The 17161-nt window shown below is 42.4% G+C and overlaps 1 protein-coding gene across 2 annotated transcripts in view; it reads right to left on the reverse strand.

Moving 5' to 3' along the window:
• Positions 1-17161, reverse strand: part of mcm9 (minichromosome maintenance 9 homologous recombination repair factor) — a 38164-nt gene that overhangs the window by 14259 nt on the left and 6744 nt on the right. For both annotated transcript variants that reach the window (XM_085381531.1, XM_085381532.1), the window contains 6 exons: positions 15259-15465; positions 15015-15096; positions 14523-14723; positions 14310-14435; positions 13110-13229; positions 1894-2068 (listed from right to left, as the gene is read on the reverse strand). In XM_085381531.1, coding sequence (XP_085237657.1) covers positions 1894-2068; positions 13110-13229; positions 14310-14435; positions 14523-14723; positions 15015-15096; positions 15259-15465 — 911 coding nt within the window. The remainder of the gene's footprint in view (positions 1-1893; positions 2069-13109; positions 13230-14309; positions 14436-14522; positions 14724-15014; positions 15097-15258; positions 15466-17161) is intronic.

The raw sequence follows: 17161 nt of genomic DNA on the forward strand, positions 1-17161 counted from the left end.
GACTAGATGCCAGAACCTTATGAACATACTTAAAAGTGGACATTGTTAAAGGAGAGTTTGCATAGATATTATAATGACTAAAATTACTTCAGTAGGAGAATTAATTAATGCCCAATGCAGATTATATTTGGTAGTAGTGTAGAATATTTGAGAACAGAAAAATGAGGTCATTTTTTATAAATCGTTAAAATAAACAATACTAAACAAAAAAAAGTTTCAACAATAGCAAAATCAAGACAATAAGACTCCAATGATAATAAACGACATTATCAAAAGTAAGTAAATATTAATAAGGCAAAGGTCTACAACTGAAACGTCATATTTGGTCAGTCTTAACCTGCTGGTCAGCAATTTTGAATTTAGAGTGTATTCCCCCAAAACCTGCATCTCCTTAGAGACTGTGTCTGCCCCAAAACCAACAAAAAACACTTTGAGAGTCTTTTGCTGATATACGGCATTGAAAAAAAAAAAAAAAAGTCATTTTAAGAGTATTCCCTGAAACCCCTCTCAGCTGACACTTTGAGTAATCTTTGAGTTGTTTTTGACCAGGATATAGCCTTCAATGTGCATATTAAATGATTTCATCTACTTTCACAATATCTCTAAATGAGAAACATCCTATCTCAAAGTGATGCTGAAAAACTAGTTCATGCATTTATTATTTTTAGGTAGGACTAATGCATTTTGTTATTAAGAAGATGTCCTAAAACTCTACAACTAAAAACCATCAGTTGATCCAAAATTCAATTTATTTTAATTCAATTCAATGTTATTTATATAGCCCCAAATCACAACTCAAGGCATTTTAAATTGTAAGGTATATCCTATAATAAGAATGCTGCAGTAAGAGTACTGACAGGGACTAGAAAGAGAGAGAAGATTTCTCCTATATTGGCTTCCCTTCGTTGGCTCCCTGTTAAATCCAGAATTGAATTTGAAATCCTGCTCCTCACATACAAGGACTTAAATAATCAGGCCTCATCTTATCTCAATGACCTGATAGTACCATATCACCCCATTAGAGCACTTTGCTCTCACACTGCAGGCTTACTTCTTGTTCCTAGAGTATTTAAAAGTAGAATGGGAGGCAGAGCCTTCAGTTTTCAGGCCCCTCTTCTATGAAACCAGCTCCCAGTTTGGATTCAGCTAGGGTTAGGGAGAACCTAAACAGGTTCTCTTCCTCCACACACTCCTCATTCATAAAGTGCTTTACAAAACCAAACATTACAGCTAACAGGTGCACTGTTTGAGTGCAGCTAGCCAAACAGCGTAGAGCCACTTGCTGCTAAAGAGACAAAGAATGAAAGTGGACACTCTATCCTTGGTTTCTTAGAATAAAACTCATTGTTGCTGTCAAGGGCAGTACTGGAATGAGCCCTTTAATCTGATTTTTAGTTTTAGTGTCCTTATTTTCCTCTGACTTGTAATTTCTGTCAGTAGTTAACTAACATAAACTAATGTGTGTCAATTAGCCTCAACCAACCAACCACATGTTCGGTACTGACAGAAGCTGGCGCTAAACATGTTTTTAAAACCTTAAGCACTTATTTCCTAAATCAAGCTTAACAGACAGTGCTATATTTCCATTATGTAAATTAGTTTTTCATGTTCTCTTTAATTCATGATTTGACAGTTATTTTTCCCCACAGGGCCAGGCAGGTTTCCTGTGATAAATGAAATCATTATTTAAGTTATGTTTGTCTAGTATTAAAATTTGTTTGCTGATTGGAAACATTCAAGTGTGACAAAGATAAAAAAACAAAAACAAAGAAAGAAAACCAGGAGGGGGACAAAGAGTTTCCCACAGCACTGTATACGATCGTGGTCATTCTGTGTTTGAAATTCCTAACTTCTGGTGATGTGAATTTATATGTAAATGCATGAGAGTCCTACCCAGCTTTAGCAACACTAATAGATTGTTGCTCCATAGCTTCATGGATGCTGATGCGATCCTGCTCCTTGATGCTGTTGAATTCATCAATGCAGCACAAACCACCATCTGCCAAGACCAGGGCTCCTGCTTCCAGGTGCCAGTCACCTCCATCCTTCACAGCTGCTACTGTCAGTCCTTTGGAAACACATTCACTTTATGAAGTAATACATTGGTATTATATGTAAAAATATATAGTTAATCACATGTCCGAGTCACCCTTCATTTCTTGACATTGCTTCCAACAAGGCAGATTTTATTGTATTTTTTTTTTTTTTAAATCATCATGAGCGATACTTCTCGGGCCTTTCAAAGTTTTGGGGTAAATTGGATGTGTTTTAGCTCATTTTCAGTCCAGTCCATGTATCAGAGGAATATTTTATTGTTTGTTAAGCCACTTAACACAAAAACATGTAAAGTAATGAATCACTGTTGTGTCTACTCAAAGAAACAACACAGTTTGAAAAGCAAAAAGTAGTATTTTTGCATCAAAAAGGTGATTCCAAAAGAGCTGTTAGCCCAAAACCTGGTATATTTTGTATACTTTATTAATCCCCTGTTGGGATATTACTCTCTGCATTTAACCCTCAGTGAAGCCGTGAACAGCCAATCAAGCGCCCAGGGAGCGGTGTATAGGGACGGTACCTTGCTCAGGGGCACCTCAGGGTAGCCGTTCGGTGGATTTGAACCCCCGACCTTCCGATCATGGAGCGAACTCTACGTACTGAGCTATCTCCACCCCAATATTTCGAAAAGGTTTCAATGTGTCTTAAACAATGTGAGAAAGGGGACAAGTAGAGGACAAAAGTGGCAGACCTAAAAAACTGCTTACAACAGATGAACAGCATCTGAAAGTTGTTACAAACACACATGACAAAGAAGTCAAGCTATACATGACCATAAATTAAGTTATGTGTAATAATGGGCCCCATCTATGAACTCGGGTTAGGGTTAGCTCATAAAACTACTTTTTACACCTCTGTCTGAAATCTTGCAGGGGAGTATCTGGTCATGGCGATATTTTGTTTTTTCACCTTCTGAGAAGTGGAATCTTGCAAATACAACACCTTTGTATAGGCCATCAGTTGAGACAGAGCCAGATAATATTAACTCACAAGTGTTAAGTGACAGGATTGTTTTCTAATCTGACAGATTTTAGCTGGTGCCATGTCTTCCCATTCCTTTTTGCACCTATTTTTCTTCATGTGCTCAATACTTTTCCCTACCTTTCATTTTTCGTTAATACACATTGGTTATGTGCCTAATAATTTTATATAACTGTAATTGGAATAGGTTTCAGTAAACAAAAACAAAAAAAAAAAAAACCTGTCTCAGTGTCCAAATATATATGGACCTAACTAATCCTAACAAGGATATGAATACACATGGGTGTATTCATATCCTTATGGGGACATCTCATTGACATAGTGCTTTCCCTAGCCGCTTAACCTAACCCTAACCATCAAAACACTAAAGGTCAAAGAAAAGACACACACAGTGTGTCAAAGAAAAGTGAGACACAGTGTGAAATCCCAGTAACTCTAGGCTCCCTCCACAGAATTGCATGGCAGCATTTGTTTGAACAAACAGATTTAAATACTAACAATATGTTGTCATATTGTGATTTATTAACCACATGAGTGTGGAAATTATGTTTTTTATTATGAAAAAGAAAAACCAAAATGATAAAACTTTATCTTTGGAGGCTGAATCTCCTCCAGAGGGTGTTGGGAGACCTAAAGGGCGTACTTTACCATACTTTGACGGAGATCACAGTGTTTCGAGAGGATTAAAGAAATGGCGGTGATGGACAAGGTTAACAATACATGAGAAGGTATGCACAGGGGGATGGCGACAGAAAGAAGAGGAACCAAAGGGAAACAGGATGGTGCAGCCGATCCCTAGGACCGTGCACCGAAGTTTCAAAGAAAAACAAACTAAGCCAGAACTTCTAAATACCCTAACCAGCTGTGCCAGGGGTCTGTGTCTGACATACTCCCTGAAATGAACTGAAAAGACATTTTTAATAAAAAGAATTGTTTCCTTCAAGGTCATATTGTGCCCCTCCCCAGGTTACACAAACTGTTTGGGTGATATCAAATGAATAGATTGAAACCATTGCTTTCTTTTTTAATAGTGGTTAGGATGAGAGAATTGCAGGAAATTATGACCCGACCCAGAGAATATAACCCGAATTTTAAACTTTTTTGGGAGGGCTGGGAACGGACCATGGGGGAACCTTAAGGAGGAAGTCCCATTCTGGGACGTATAAAGACCTACACCTAACCTCTTTGTTTAAAAGAACCCTCAGAGTCTGTGAGATTTTTAGAAGATAACCCTACTCAGGCTGTATGACCCTAAGCCTAACCTTTTTGGGGACCTGATAAAGTTTATGACAAACCCTGAGGAGAAATAAGCCTGCTCTGGGATGTTTAAAATCTAAAATTTAACATCTTTATTTAGTCAACCCTCAGGCTTTAAAAGACATTTGTGAGACCCCTAGAGGAAGTAACCCTTATTGGGCCACATTAAAACTCTAGGAGATATTGTATTCCTCTAATTCGGTGGGAAGGAGAAGCTTAGGGATCATAAAGCCTAGTTAAATAAGAGAAACTATAAATGGCACATAAGCAATCTGCTTTCCTTGTTTTTGGGCCTTCCGCTGACCGACAGGGCCAGACTCCTGGTTTTATTAGGGTGAGTGCCTTCCCCCAAACATTTCCTTGTGATTGAGATCGCTGTCAATATGGTGTGCATTCATATTGTAAAGCTAGACAGGTGAAGAGAAGTGGTATTGTTTTTTCCGAGGGTGCTTGAATGCATCACAGTGATATCTCCTGGGGGGGGTCCCTTTCTACTTGGTTTTTATATTGATTACTTATTTATCATAATTTTAGTGATTTTTTTGTCATATGGATTTTTATTTAGTTATTAATGTTCTCTATTTAGGTATAAATAAGTGAATCTTGGTTTCAGTTCAGACCTCGGGTTCTCCCCCTTGGTCGGCGACAGTCCTAAGACTCCCTCACGGACCCCACTCCCCTAACCAGTGACTAATTAGTGTCTCGGTTTTAGTTTTAGTTCTTTTTTATCCCCCCCCCCTTATTTTCCTTTTTTCAGATTTATTTTGATATTTTGATTAGTTTTGTTACTGAACAGTCTCATTTTATTCACACAGATGAGATATCTAAGTAACACCCCGAGTAGAATGCATGACAAGGTAGGAGTGACACCACACAGTTTTAGGATTTTTGTTTTTGGTACCTGAGAGGAGCATGTTGCATGGGAGCACAATAGGCGTTCCCATGTGACTTAATGGTAACCTATCCTGGGAGAGGCCCACAGGATTGGGCGTCTCTCAGGAAATGATTTAATCCCTCGTTCTCTCCTGGCCCCAGTAGCATGTATCCCTCTGAGGAAGCAGGAGATCCGCAAAATGTCAGAAACGCGAGACCAGACCAGTGGGAGAAATTTTGGGTGGATTGGATCGAATGTAGCGGTGGATTTAGATGTGGATAATGATATTCTGCCTGCTTCTCTGTGTTCTCCCTCTGCATGCTCTGTGGGTGCCGCGGGTTGTGACCCCCCCCCCCCGGGCCGCTCCTGCTGCGATGCTCCTTCAGGCCCTTTTTCGTCTCCTCCCATAGGCGAGCGAATGAACATGGAAGCTCCACCCGTGGAGGACGCGTCCGCAGCGAATCAGCAAAAATGGTTAAAAATCAAAACTATTACTCAAACAGGTGAAGAGGAAGTCGGTAAAATGATAATCGAGGTCCCGCAACAACATGACCAGGCGGCCAATATGAGCAGTGACTCGCTGGACCGCACAGATCCCGACCATTTGAAATTAAATGTAAATTTCCACCTGAGTGAGGACGGCAGGGAAGGTGACGGGTCTGCTGACGATTTTAAAGCCTTAAGGCCAAAAAATGCAAGCGATGGAGCACCTCCAGGTAGATTTGACACGGGACGAGGAGATGACCGGGCGAGGTGTCGGAGCGGGGAATGGCGGGGTCGCGTGGCACACACCTACATACCATCGGGCGCGAGCAAGCCTCAAGTTACAGGATTGGAAAATTAAAGCAAACAAGCCTATGGTGTTTGGGGAGAAACTCCACTCCCCCACCAGATTTAACTTGGTCTTCCTCTTCTAATATTTTAAATTTATCAAGACTCTTTACTCCGTCTGCAGCACAAATAAGCTTATTAGAAAAGGGCCTGACTTTCATTCCAGCGCCATAAAAATTTTCACGTGAGGAGTTTCGCCGGGACCTACATTGGTACCATAGAAGACCGAAACTACAAGACTTTTTTGAAACCGACAACTTCCACAGGGATCCCTTCGTCCTACCATCTGTGTGGGAACTGGAGTGGGGGGCGTTGAGCGAGTCGCTCAAAGAGCTAATAAAAAAAGATATTCGGTTGTTCCACTCGTTAAGGCCGCAGGTGGGGAGGGAGGGTAGTCTTATGGTGGAGGAAGAACGGGCGCTTAGAGAATTAAAAGTTAATCAGAACATCGTGATTAAACCGGCGGATAAAGGCTCAAAAATTGTAATTATGGACAAGCAGCAGTACAGACTGGAAGCCCAGAGACAACTGGGAAATGAGAAATATTACAAATGCATTTCAAATTCAATCCAGCCCGAGGTGCAGCAGCAAATTAGGAGGATTGTCCACTCACTACATCACAAGAGTTATTTCCACAAAACAGCGCGACTATTTCTTAGGTCCTGATGATCCCCACCCACGCTTATCCTATTCTGAGATCCCACCTGGAAGACCTATAGTCTCCGATTGCAGTGGTGCAATACATAACATCTCTCAGTACACTGAGAGCCCTCTCTAATAAACATCCAAGTTATCTTAAGGACACGTATCATTTTTTTAAAAATTCACAATAGATATAGACAGTCTGTACACTAATATCAATACATAGACAGGACAGAGTCGTAAGTAACATCTTTCAGCGGTACCCGGATGCTGTGCGCCCTGACGCGGCAATTCTCTGGCTTTTGGAGATTTGTCTTGTCAATAATGATTTCCAATTCGACAATAGGTTTCATTTGCAGATGGAAGGAACGGCTATGGGCCAGAGATATGCACCGTCCTACACAAACATATATATGAGCGAGTGGGAGACAGAAAGGCGCTGGCCAAGTGCTCATTACAACCGGTGTTTTATTTGTACTTTATAGATGACATCATAGGCGCATGGGGTCACAGGGAGGATACGTTCCAACAGTTCGTACACATCTTGAACACACATCACCCGTCTATAAAACTTAAGCAGGAGCACAGCGACTCTGAAATCAATTTCTTGGACACCACGGTCTTTTTTGAGGATGAGAAGGATGGCAAGAGGTTGCATGCAAAAGTTTATTTAAAACCCACCGACACGCATGCGCTCCTCCATAAATTATCACCCGCCACACACATTTCGAGAAATAGTGAAATCTCAAATATTGAGATTTTACAGAATAAGCAGTAAGGAGGTGGATTTTCGCAATGCTACTTCCACATTGTTTAGGAGTTTGAGGAAGACGGGGGACTCACGCTCTTTTTTTTGAGGAAGATACACAGGGAGACGCTCTCGGGACTTCGTACGCCTAACGCATGGACACGGGGTGATTTTCGGGAGGGGCGGGGTGGCGCAGGAGAGCGAGTTGATGCTCGGCGGATGGATACTGAACTTGGGACTCCTTTTAATTAAAACACCATCGAGGACATAACGGGAGGGGAGAGACTTTTGCCCTTTGTTAGTACTTTCCACAAGAAGTACACGCCATTTCTCAGCAGTATCCACCAAAATCTTTGTGAAATGCGGACCTGGGGGTATGCATTCGAAGCGCGGATGATCAGAGGCTTAAGGAAAAACCAAAGCTTGGGTGACCTTTTGGTTAGAGCTAAATTGGAGGGGAGGGTAAACGAACCACCTGACACATTGTTGCAGTTTTTGGTACAGAAGCACATCATAAGTAATCTGTACAGTGGAGCCTCTTAGGCGATTAGAGGGAAATTCTCTCTAGAGATACAAAAAATGTAATTTATGCCATTCAATGTAACAGGTGTGGGACGATATATGTGGGAGAAACTGCGGTTCATTTGAGAGCGCGGCTGCAACAACATCTATATGCCATTCATGCAGCGGAGTCGCGTACTTTAGTGGCCACCCACTTTAAAGAGCATGCAGTGGGGGCTCTGATTATCATGGGCTTGCAGGCAAATCCGCGATGGTCGGTCGGTCAGCGGAGAAGAATGGAGAGGGGTTGGATAGACAGATTCAACACCTATGCTCCATTGGGCCTGAATGTACAGTGGGGCAAAAAAGTATTTAGTCAGCCACCAATTGTGCAAGTTCCCCCACCTAAAATGATGACAGAGGTCAGTAATTTGCACCAGAGGTACACTTCAACTGTGAGAGACAGAATGTGAAAAAAAAAAAATCCATGAATCCACATGGTAGGATTTGTAAAGAATTTATTCGTAAATCAGGGTGGAAAATAAGTATTTGGTCAATAACAAAAATACAACTCAATACTTTGTAACATAACCTTTGTTGGCAATAACAGAGGTCAAATGTTTACTATAGGTCTTTACCAGGTTTGCACACACAGTAGCTGGTATTTTGGCCCATTCCTCCATGCAGATCTTCTCGAGAGCAGTGATGTTTTGGGGCTGTCGCCGAGCAACACGGACTTTCAACTCCCGCCACAGATTTTCTATGGGGTTGAGGTCTGGAGACTGGCTAGGCCACTCCAGGACTTTCAAATGCTTCTTACGGAGCCACTCCTTTGTTGCCCGGGCGGTGTGTTTTGGATCATTGTCATGTTGGAAGACCCAGCCTCGTTTCATCTTCAAAGTTCTCACTGATGGAAGGAGGTTTTGGCTCAAAATCTCACGATACATGGCCCCATTCATTCTGTCCTTAACACGGATCAGTCGTCCTGTCCCCTTGGCAGAAAAACAGCCCCATAGCATGATGTTTCCACCCCCATGCTTCACAGTAGGTATGGTGTTCTTGGGATGCAACTCAGTATTCTTCTTCCTCCAAACACGACGAGTTGAGTTTATACCAAAAAGTTCTACTTTGGTTTCATCTGACCTCATTACATTCTCTCAATCCTCTGCTGTATCATCCATGTGCTCTCTGGCAAACTTCAGACGGGCCTGGACATGCACTGGCTTCAGCAGCGGAACACGTCTGGCACTGCGGGATTTGATTCCCTGCCGTTGTAGTGTGTTACTGATGGTGACCTTTGTTACTTTGGTCCCAGCTCTCTGCAGGTCATTCACCAGGTCCCCCCGTGTGGTTCTGGGATCTTTGCTCACCGTTCTCATGATCATTTTGACCCCACGGGATGAGATCTTGCGTGGAGCCCCAGATCAAGGGAGATTATCAGTGGTCTTGTATGTCTTCCATTTTCTGATGATTGCTCCCACAGTTGATTTTTTCACACCAAGCTGCTTGCCTATTGTAGATTCACTCTTCCCAGTCTGGTGCAGGTCTACAATACTTTTCCTGGTGTCCTTCGAATGCTCTTTGGTCTTGGCCATGGCGGAGTTTGGAGTCTGACTGTTTGAGGCTGTGGACAGGTGTCTTTTATACAGATGATGAGTTCAAACAGGTGCCATTCATACAGGTACCGAGTGGGGGACAGAAAAGCTTCTTACAGAAGACGTTACAGGTCTGTGAGAGCCAGAGATTTTCCTTGTTTGAGGTGACCAAATACTTATTTTCCACCCTAATTTACGAATAAATTCTTTACAAATCCTACCATGTGAATTCATGGATTTTTTTTTCACATTCTGTCTCTCACAGTTGAAGTGTACCTCTGGTGCAAATTACTGACCTCTCATCATTTTAAGTGGGGGAACTTGCACAATCGGTGGCTGACTAAATACTTTTTTGCCCCACTGTACCTGCATGAGATGCGGGTTGTAAAAACTCTTGTTTCTCTTTGACCTAAAGGATCATACATGTGGGTTGAGAGTGTTGTTTCTTAGAAGTCTCTTGTAATAATTGCCGGAGGTATTGTGAAAATGAAGTATAATGAATATATGGTACTAATGAATCCATCAAGACCCCAAGGTGAGGGAAAGGGAGGGAAGGTGCGGTGGATGACCTGCTGTGAAACTCCTGAGCTCAAAGAAGCCATAGGTATATCTATAGAGGTATAGTTGACAGAGGAAGAGTGTGAAATAAATAAATTAGGAAGCTTTAATAAAGAAAATGGACTGAAGGCCTGCTGTTTTGATGCTATAGGAATAGAGATCAGGGGATGGGAGAAAGTGGAATAAACATCAAAATCGCCCTTAACAGATTTATTTCACGGTATGAATTTCATTGGAGGGGAGGGCAAATCAACCACCTGAGACACTGAGGCAGTTTTTGGTACAGAAGCACATGATCAGCAACCTTCATAGCCTCCTGAGCGATTATGGGGAAATTCTCTCTGGAGATAAAAAAAAATGTGGTTTATGCCAAACAGGTGGATGATATATGTAGGGGAGACTGGGGCCCGTTTGAGAGTGCGTTTTTCAACAACACCTATATCCGTTCGGCGGAGTCGTGTACTTTAGTGGTACAGTGGTACACCCACTTTAAGGAGCATTGATCATCATGGGTTTGCAGGTTAATCCGGGGTGGTCGGTCGGTCAGCGGAGAAGGAGGGAGAGGGGGTGGATAGAGCGACTAAACACTTGTGTTCTGTTAGGCCTGAATGTACCCATATGAGATGTGGATTGTACTTTTTTTCTTCTTGAATTAGAGGACCACATATACAGTATTAGAAATTAGAAAATATATTCCTTTTTTAAAATTTTTACAGTTCAGTAAGTTACTTTTTTTTTTTTAAACGTTTAAGCAGGATTTTACCTCCCACCGTCCAAAGACATGCAGCTTGTGGGGATAGGTTAATTGATTAATCCAAATTGTCACTAGGTGTGAATGTGCGAGTGAATGTGAGTGTGAATGGTTGTCTGTCCCTGTGTGTTAGCCCTGCGACAGACTGGCGACCTGTCCAGGGTGTACCCCGCCTTTCGCCCTATGACAGCTGGGATAGGCTCCAGCGCCCCCCGCGACCCTGAAAAGGATAAGCGGAAGCGAATGGATGGATGGATGGATATACAGTATGGGTGAAAGGGGTTGCTTTTTAGTTGTCTCTTGTATTGGTTGCCTGAGGTATTGTGATTATGATATATAATGAATATGTGACACTAATGAATCCATCAGGACCCAGAGGGGGAGGGATGGGAGATGGAGTGGATGACCTGCTGTGATACTCCAGGAGCCAAGATTGGAGGACCTGCCCGTATATTGGTGGTTTGTCTGTTCTTAATCTTTGTTCTGACCTAAATAAAGGCATAGGTTACATCCATGTGATGTATGGTTAATAGACTAAGAGTGTGAAATAAACAAAGGAAGCTTCAAAAAAAGAAAACTGACTGAAGGCCTACTGTTTCGGTGCCACAGGAGCAGAGATGAGGAGATGTGAAAAACCACCACAAGTGCTTCATGTGAGAAAGTGAAATAAACACCAAGAGAGCCCTGAACAGACTTATTTCATGTGTATGAATCTACCAAAAAAAAAAAAAATTAATTAAAAGGTTAAGGATGTGAGAGCTGTTGTGAGAAATCCTAGTAAACACAGGCTCCCTCCACAGAAACTGCATGGCATTTGGCTGACAAATAGAGTTTAAATACTAACAGTATGTTGTTATATTCGGTGATTTACTAATCACATGAGTTTGGAAATTGCAATTTTTAATGAAAAAAATAAAAATAAAAATAAAAAACTAAAATCAAGAAGTTCAAGAAATCTGTGGCTGAATCGCCTCCAGAGAGTGTTGGGGGGGGAAAAAAAAGGGTGGGGGGGGGGATGAACAATATCAGTAATACACAAGAATGGTATGCACAAAAGATGACGAAGAAGAGGAGGAGAATGGTGGTAGAAGGAAGAAGAGGAACCAAGGGGTAACAGGATGCTACAGCCAAACCCTTAGACCGTGCACCGAAGTTTTAAAGAAATACAAACTGAGCCACAATTTCTAAACACCTAACCATAACCTAACTGTAACCCTGACACTAAAACCACATTTTGAGTCTCAAAATTCTCTTCAAACTTGTGGGGACCAGGATTTTGGTCCCCACAACGACTGTTGGTCCCCACAAGTATGTCTAAACAGGTACAAACACACACAAAAGAATTATTATTTTTTTCACCTGTTTACTGAAACATTCCAATTATAGTTATAATGGACATGGACAGTGTAGACTCTCAGCTTTCATTTGAGGGTATCCACATTCGAATTGGATTGATCATTTAGGAGCTTCTGCTCCTTAACATGTGCCACCTTCTTTTTATAAGGGATCACAAGTAATTGGACACTGGACTGAAAAAAAATTCCCTTCTTTCATGAGAAAGAAAGAAAGCACTGGTGAACTTCAGTAACGCAAAAAGACCTGGATGAAGACCCATGACTGTGTGAAAAATTGATGACACCCTAAACCTAATACCTGGTTGGGCCACCCTCAGCAACAACACCTTTTTAAAAAAAATAATAACAATAAAATTAAATTAAAAAAACAGCCCTGTGGAGGAATTTTGGCCAACTCGTCTTTGCAGAATTCAGCCACATTGGAAGGTTTTCGCACATGAACCACCTTTTTAAGATCATGCCACAGGATCTCAGTCGGATTCGGGTCAGGACTTTGACTAGGCCACTCCAAAGTCTGCATTTTGTTGTTCTTAAACCATTCAGAGGTGAACTTGCTGGTGTGTTTTGGATCATTCCATTTGTGGATAATGGCTCTCACTGTGGTTCGCTGGAGTCCCTAGGCTTTAGACATGGCTTTATAACTTACTTCATTTCTCACTTATTCCTGAGTTTCCGTGGATCGCAACATGATGTCTGGCTTTTGAGGATATTTTGACCTACTCCACTTTGTCAGGCAGGCTCTATTTAAGTGATTTCTTGATTGAGAACAGCTGTGGCAGTAATCAGGCCTGGGTGTGGCTAGAGAAACTGAACTCAGTTTTCCGAGATGTGATACAATATTTTTTTCCCCTTAATAATAAGAAGCGGCATTTTGTGTCTCCTTTGTGTGTGTATATATAGTTTCTTTTGTTTGTTTGGGTTTTTTGTTTTTTTGTTTTTTAAAGGGAAAAGCAGGACCTACCTGCACTTGTTGAGCCAATTCCAGCTGTGAGTACAGAACGACACATAATCTTGGCAGCATATTTCAGGAACTGAGACTTCCCTGTACCTGGGTCACCAACCAGCAACATATGACACTCGCCTAGAAGGAGCAAATCATGAATACACACATTTCACAGAGGGCCATTTGTAAAACACAAAAAACAACATAGAGGCACTGATTTGTCAGAGTTTACATTCTGTCACAAGACAGTCACAATTTTAATTTTCATGAAGCTATTTAAAGGGCCCGAAAAAGCAACATGGGTCTGTCCTCCTGTGGGCTGACCATCTCTGTGGCCCCTCCTGTGGGTGGTGAGCCCACAGGTGGCCTCAAAATCTCATCATTGCTTTTTGAGGATGATGTGATTCTCTTGACTTCATCAGGTGAGGAACTTCAAGCTCACACTGGAGCAGTATGCAGCCAAGTGTGAAGCGGCGAGAATGCGAGTTAGCAACTCCAAGTCTAAGTTCTCAGTCGGCAAAGGGTGGAGTGCTGATTCCAGGACACGGATGAGTTATTGCCCCAAGTGGAGGAGTTCAAGTATCTGTTGTTCACGAGTGAGAGGACAGGGGAGTGCGAGAGTGACAGACTGATTGGAGAGGTGTCTGCAGTGATACGGATGCTATGCCAATCGGTTGTAGACAAGAGAGACCTGAGCATAAAACGAAAGTGGTCCATTTACCAGTCAACCTATGTTCCTACACTCTTGTTGCAAGCTCTGGGGAGTGACCAAAAGAATGAGGTTCCAGACACAAGCAGTAGAAATGAGTTTACTGCAAAGCGTAGCGGGGCTCTCCCCTGGAGGTAGGGTGAGGGACTCAAAAGGAGGTGGTTCTTCTGACATCTGACTAGGATACCTCATGGACTTCTCCTAGGTGAAGTATTCCGGTTGTCTTACCAGGAGAAGGCCCAGGAGGAGGAGGTGGCTGGGGTAAGGGAAGTTTCAGTTTTTCTGCTCCAGCCACGACCAGAACCCAGATGAGCAGCAGAAATTTGATTGATGGTTGGTTCAAAAGAAAATGAACTGCAAAGGGCCAGATTCCACTTCAAAGGCACAGCTTAGAAATGTTTTGGGGGTTTTTTTAAGTTTATTTACTGGTTTGTAGGAGTCATTCTTTGCAGATACTTAAGAATATTAATATGTATTATTTAAAAATTTAAAAAAGAAAAATTGCATACCCCTAATTTTGGTCCCAGAAGAATCTATTCTCTGAACTCCCCCAGCCAAGACCATGGCCACTGCCAGTTTAATTACATACATGCCAAAAACCTGTGGACACAGGCTCAATAAGATATGGTTCCTACCTACAAATAAGAGAGAGGGAAACAAAATAAATGGATATAGAGCAAGATACACAAATATAATAGTCTTACACAGTAAATTATACATACCAGCTATAGGATTATGTTTGTAGCTATTCCAGAATTCTTCAAATTCTTCCTGAGCATCCTTTACAAGCTGTCCAGCAGCAGCCTGCTGGTTGTTTACCTCTATATTGTTAGCTTTGAGGACCAACTCCACATCACAAAGTGCACCATCATAAAAGGTTTTCCAGCGCAGACACATCACTCCATAAACAGTGACATCATCTCCTGGGAGCATACAGTCCAAAAGCCAATACATGAGATTAATTATTAAAATTTTATTTTCAGTTCTGATTTTGGCAAAGTAATCATAATACAACTACCTTTGTTGCATCGTTTTTCACTACAAACATCTATTAAGAGTTAGAAAACATACATTTCCAGCACTGATGTGGATTTCCAGTGACAAACTTATGTTTGCTTTGCTACTCATTTTAAACTCAACTTGCCTTGAGCCACAAACTGTAAGCTATCAGGAGAAGCGTATCTGGACAGTTCTTACACATTAATGTTTCTTACCAGATTTACAACTGTCGACGAGGTCATTCTCCAGAACTACCAGTAAAGAACGAGGAATACTGCCCACTGAAAGTTTCTGCACCTGTTGTAAGATGGGTACAATTCGATAAAAATGACATTTTACGCACTCAGCATGTGAAGTTTTAACAACATAACTTAACGCTTTAACTATGTTTAGAAATTTTTAAAATCAATACATAAATTAATTAAATAAAATCAAGAAGCTCATGTTTAAAAGCCTAACCTGCTCTTGAATTTTGATCTCCTGGTAATCCCTGCAAGCAGCAGGTTCAGATCCTTCAGACAGACAAGTGAATTTATATGAGTTACAGCTATCGGGGTTAGGGCAGGCTACGGGTGGGACAAACGTGTAGAATTGCTCAAATTCTGCCTGCACTGTGAAAACATGACGACACTTTGTGCACATGTAATCACGCTCATATTCCAGAACCTACGAGAGGAGGAAAAAGACACGGCTGTCAGTAAAACTCAAAGAAACCAAAGTGGATCTGCGTAAGGCTCTGCTCCTTGTCCAAACACCACCTCAAAGTTTACAAAGTGACTTTTTGTGTCTCGTTGAATTTTTAACTTGCATTCAATTTTTTAATCGAATAACTGTTTCAACAGTTAAGCTTAACTGTAGAAGGCTTGTTTGACATTAAGAAACATTTACACATAACTAACAATGGTCATGAATAAGAATAAAAACTGGAAGTTGTCTGTAGGGAGGTGTGGTTTTGGCTAAGCTGCAGAGGAGGCATGGAGCAGTGGGTTTAGGGTGGGACGTCAGGGGAGGCTAACCCACACAGCTGTTCTCAATCACTTTTTTTTTTTTTTTTTGCCTGTCCCGTTTGGCTCTTTTGCCATCAGAATTATTGTCTAAAGGCAAAGAAAGATGCCCAACGGATTTACTTTACCAAATTGACCATCCCAGCCTTGCCGTAATGGTCCATTTGATTCACCTTTTATTGTTTATTTTATTTTCACTTGCTGAATACAGGACAAATTTGATTGGGGGAAAGAAGGGGAGAAAGAAAGAGGGAAAGAGAAACAGCTGAGAAGAGGGACGACGGGGGAGAAGGGCAAAAACCAAAAACCAACAGAATGGGCAGAAAATTTTTTTTAAAAAAATGCATATATCAATCACCTGGATCACCTGTTGAGAAAGAAAAAAGAAAACAAGCAGAAGAGAACAAGAGTAATAGAATAAACAGCATCACAATGATATATGGGAATATGACAGTAAATACTAAATGTTAAACATTATTGTGCAGCACGTAAGATCGACAGAACACAGTGTGCTTTGAGGTAGGAGCCAAAAAGGGTGTAGTTTGTGGGTGTGATCACCCGTGTGTACACCTGTGAGCATGGACGCGCTTGTTTTTTTTTTAAAAAGGTTCCTTCATGTAATGATCTGCTAGAGGGTGTGGGGGGGCCACTGCCCCGTCCTCCAGGGCATGAAGCAGGTATGGAGGAGATCAAAACTCCAGACATCCAGAGGCCCCCAGAACACAAGAGACAAGGAAGACTGACAGAGGGGCAGCCGCGCCACTGTCCCAGAAGGAGCTGAGGAGAGTCCCAGATGAGGGCTCACTCAGCAGCCGCGGAGCAGAAGCCAGGGGGGGTTGCAGTGACGCGCCCGTGAGCTCCGCCGGCAGCCAGCCGTGCCTGAGTGACCGAGCCCCAGGCCGAGAGGCTGGGGGCACCCCACCTCCGAAGTGGCCCGAGCGAGCCCCAGGCTCCAGGCCCCGATAAGCGGCCGCCAAGGAGTGAGCCGGTGTGTACCTGGACGCCCATCCCCGGACACAAAGAACCACCAACGCACCGACACCTGAGGGAGTCCGCCACTGGCAGGGGAAGTGGTGGTGGGGGGAGATAGGCCTCCAAACCTTGGAGGGCCTGAGATGTCCCCCAGAGAGGTGGCGTCTGATACCCAACCTGACATATAGACACAGACATACAGGCACACACAGATACAAACATCCATTCCCACCCTCATGCTCTCATATACACTTACTCCACACTCAACCAACGTGGAGACAGACATAAAGAGACGCTGTACACACGATCACACTCCCCAAGCGTACTCTACGAACCGGGTCTAGGTACCCTTGCCCCTGGAGGGGGGAACTGCACCCAGACCCAGG

The sequence above is a fragment of the Rhamphochromis longiceps genome, linkage group LG15, assembly GCF_057381845.1.
Source record: "Rhamphochromis longiceps isolate RC_006_pf linkage group LG15, R_longiceps_female_GT1.1, whole genome shotgun sequence".
Taxonomy (NCBI): domain Eukaryota; kingdom Metazoa; phylum Chordata; class Actinopteri; order Cichliformes; family Cichlidae; genus Rhamphochromis; species Rhamphochromis longiceps.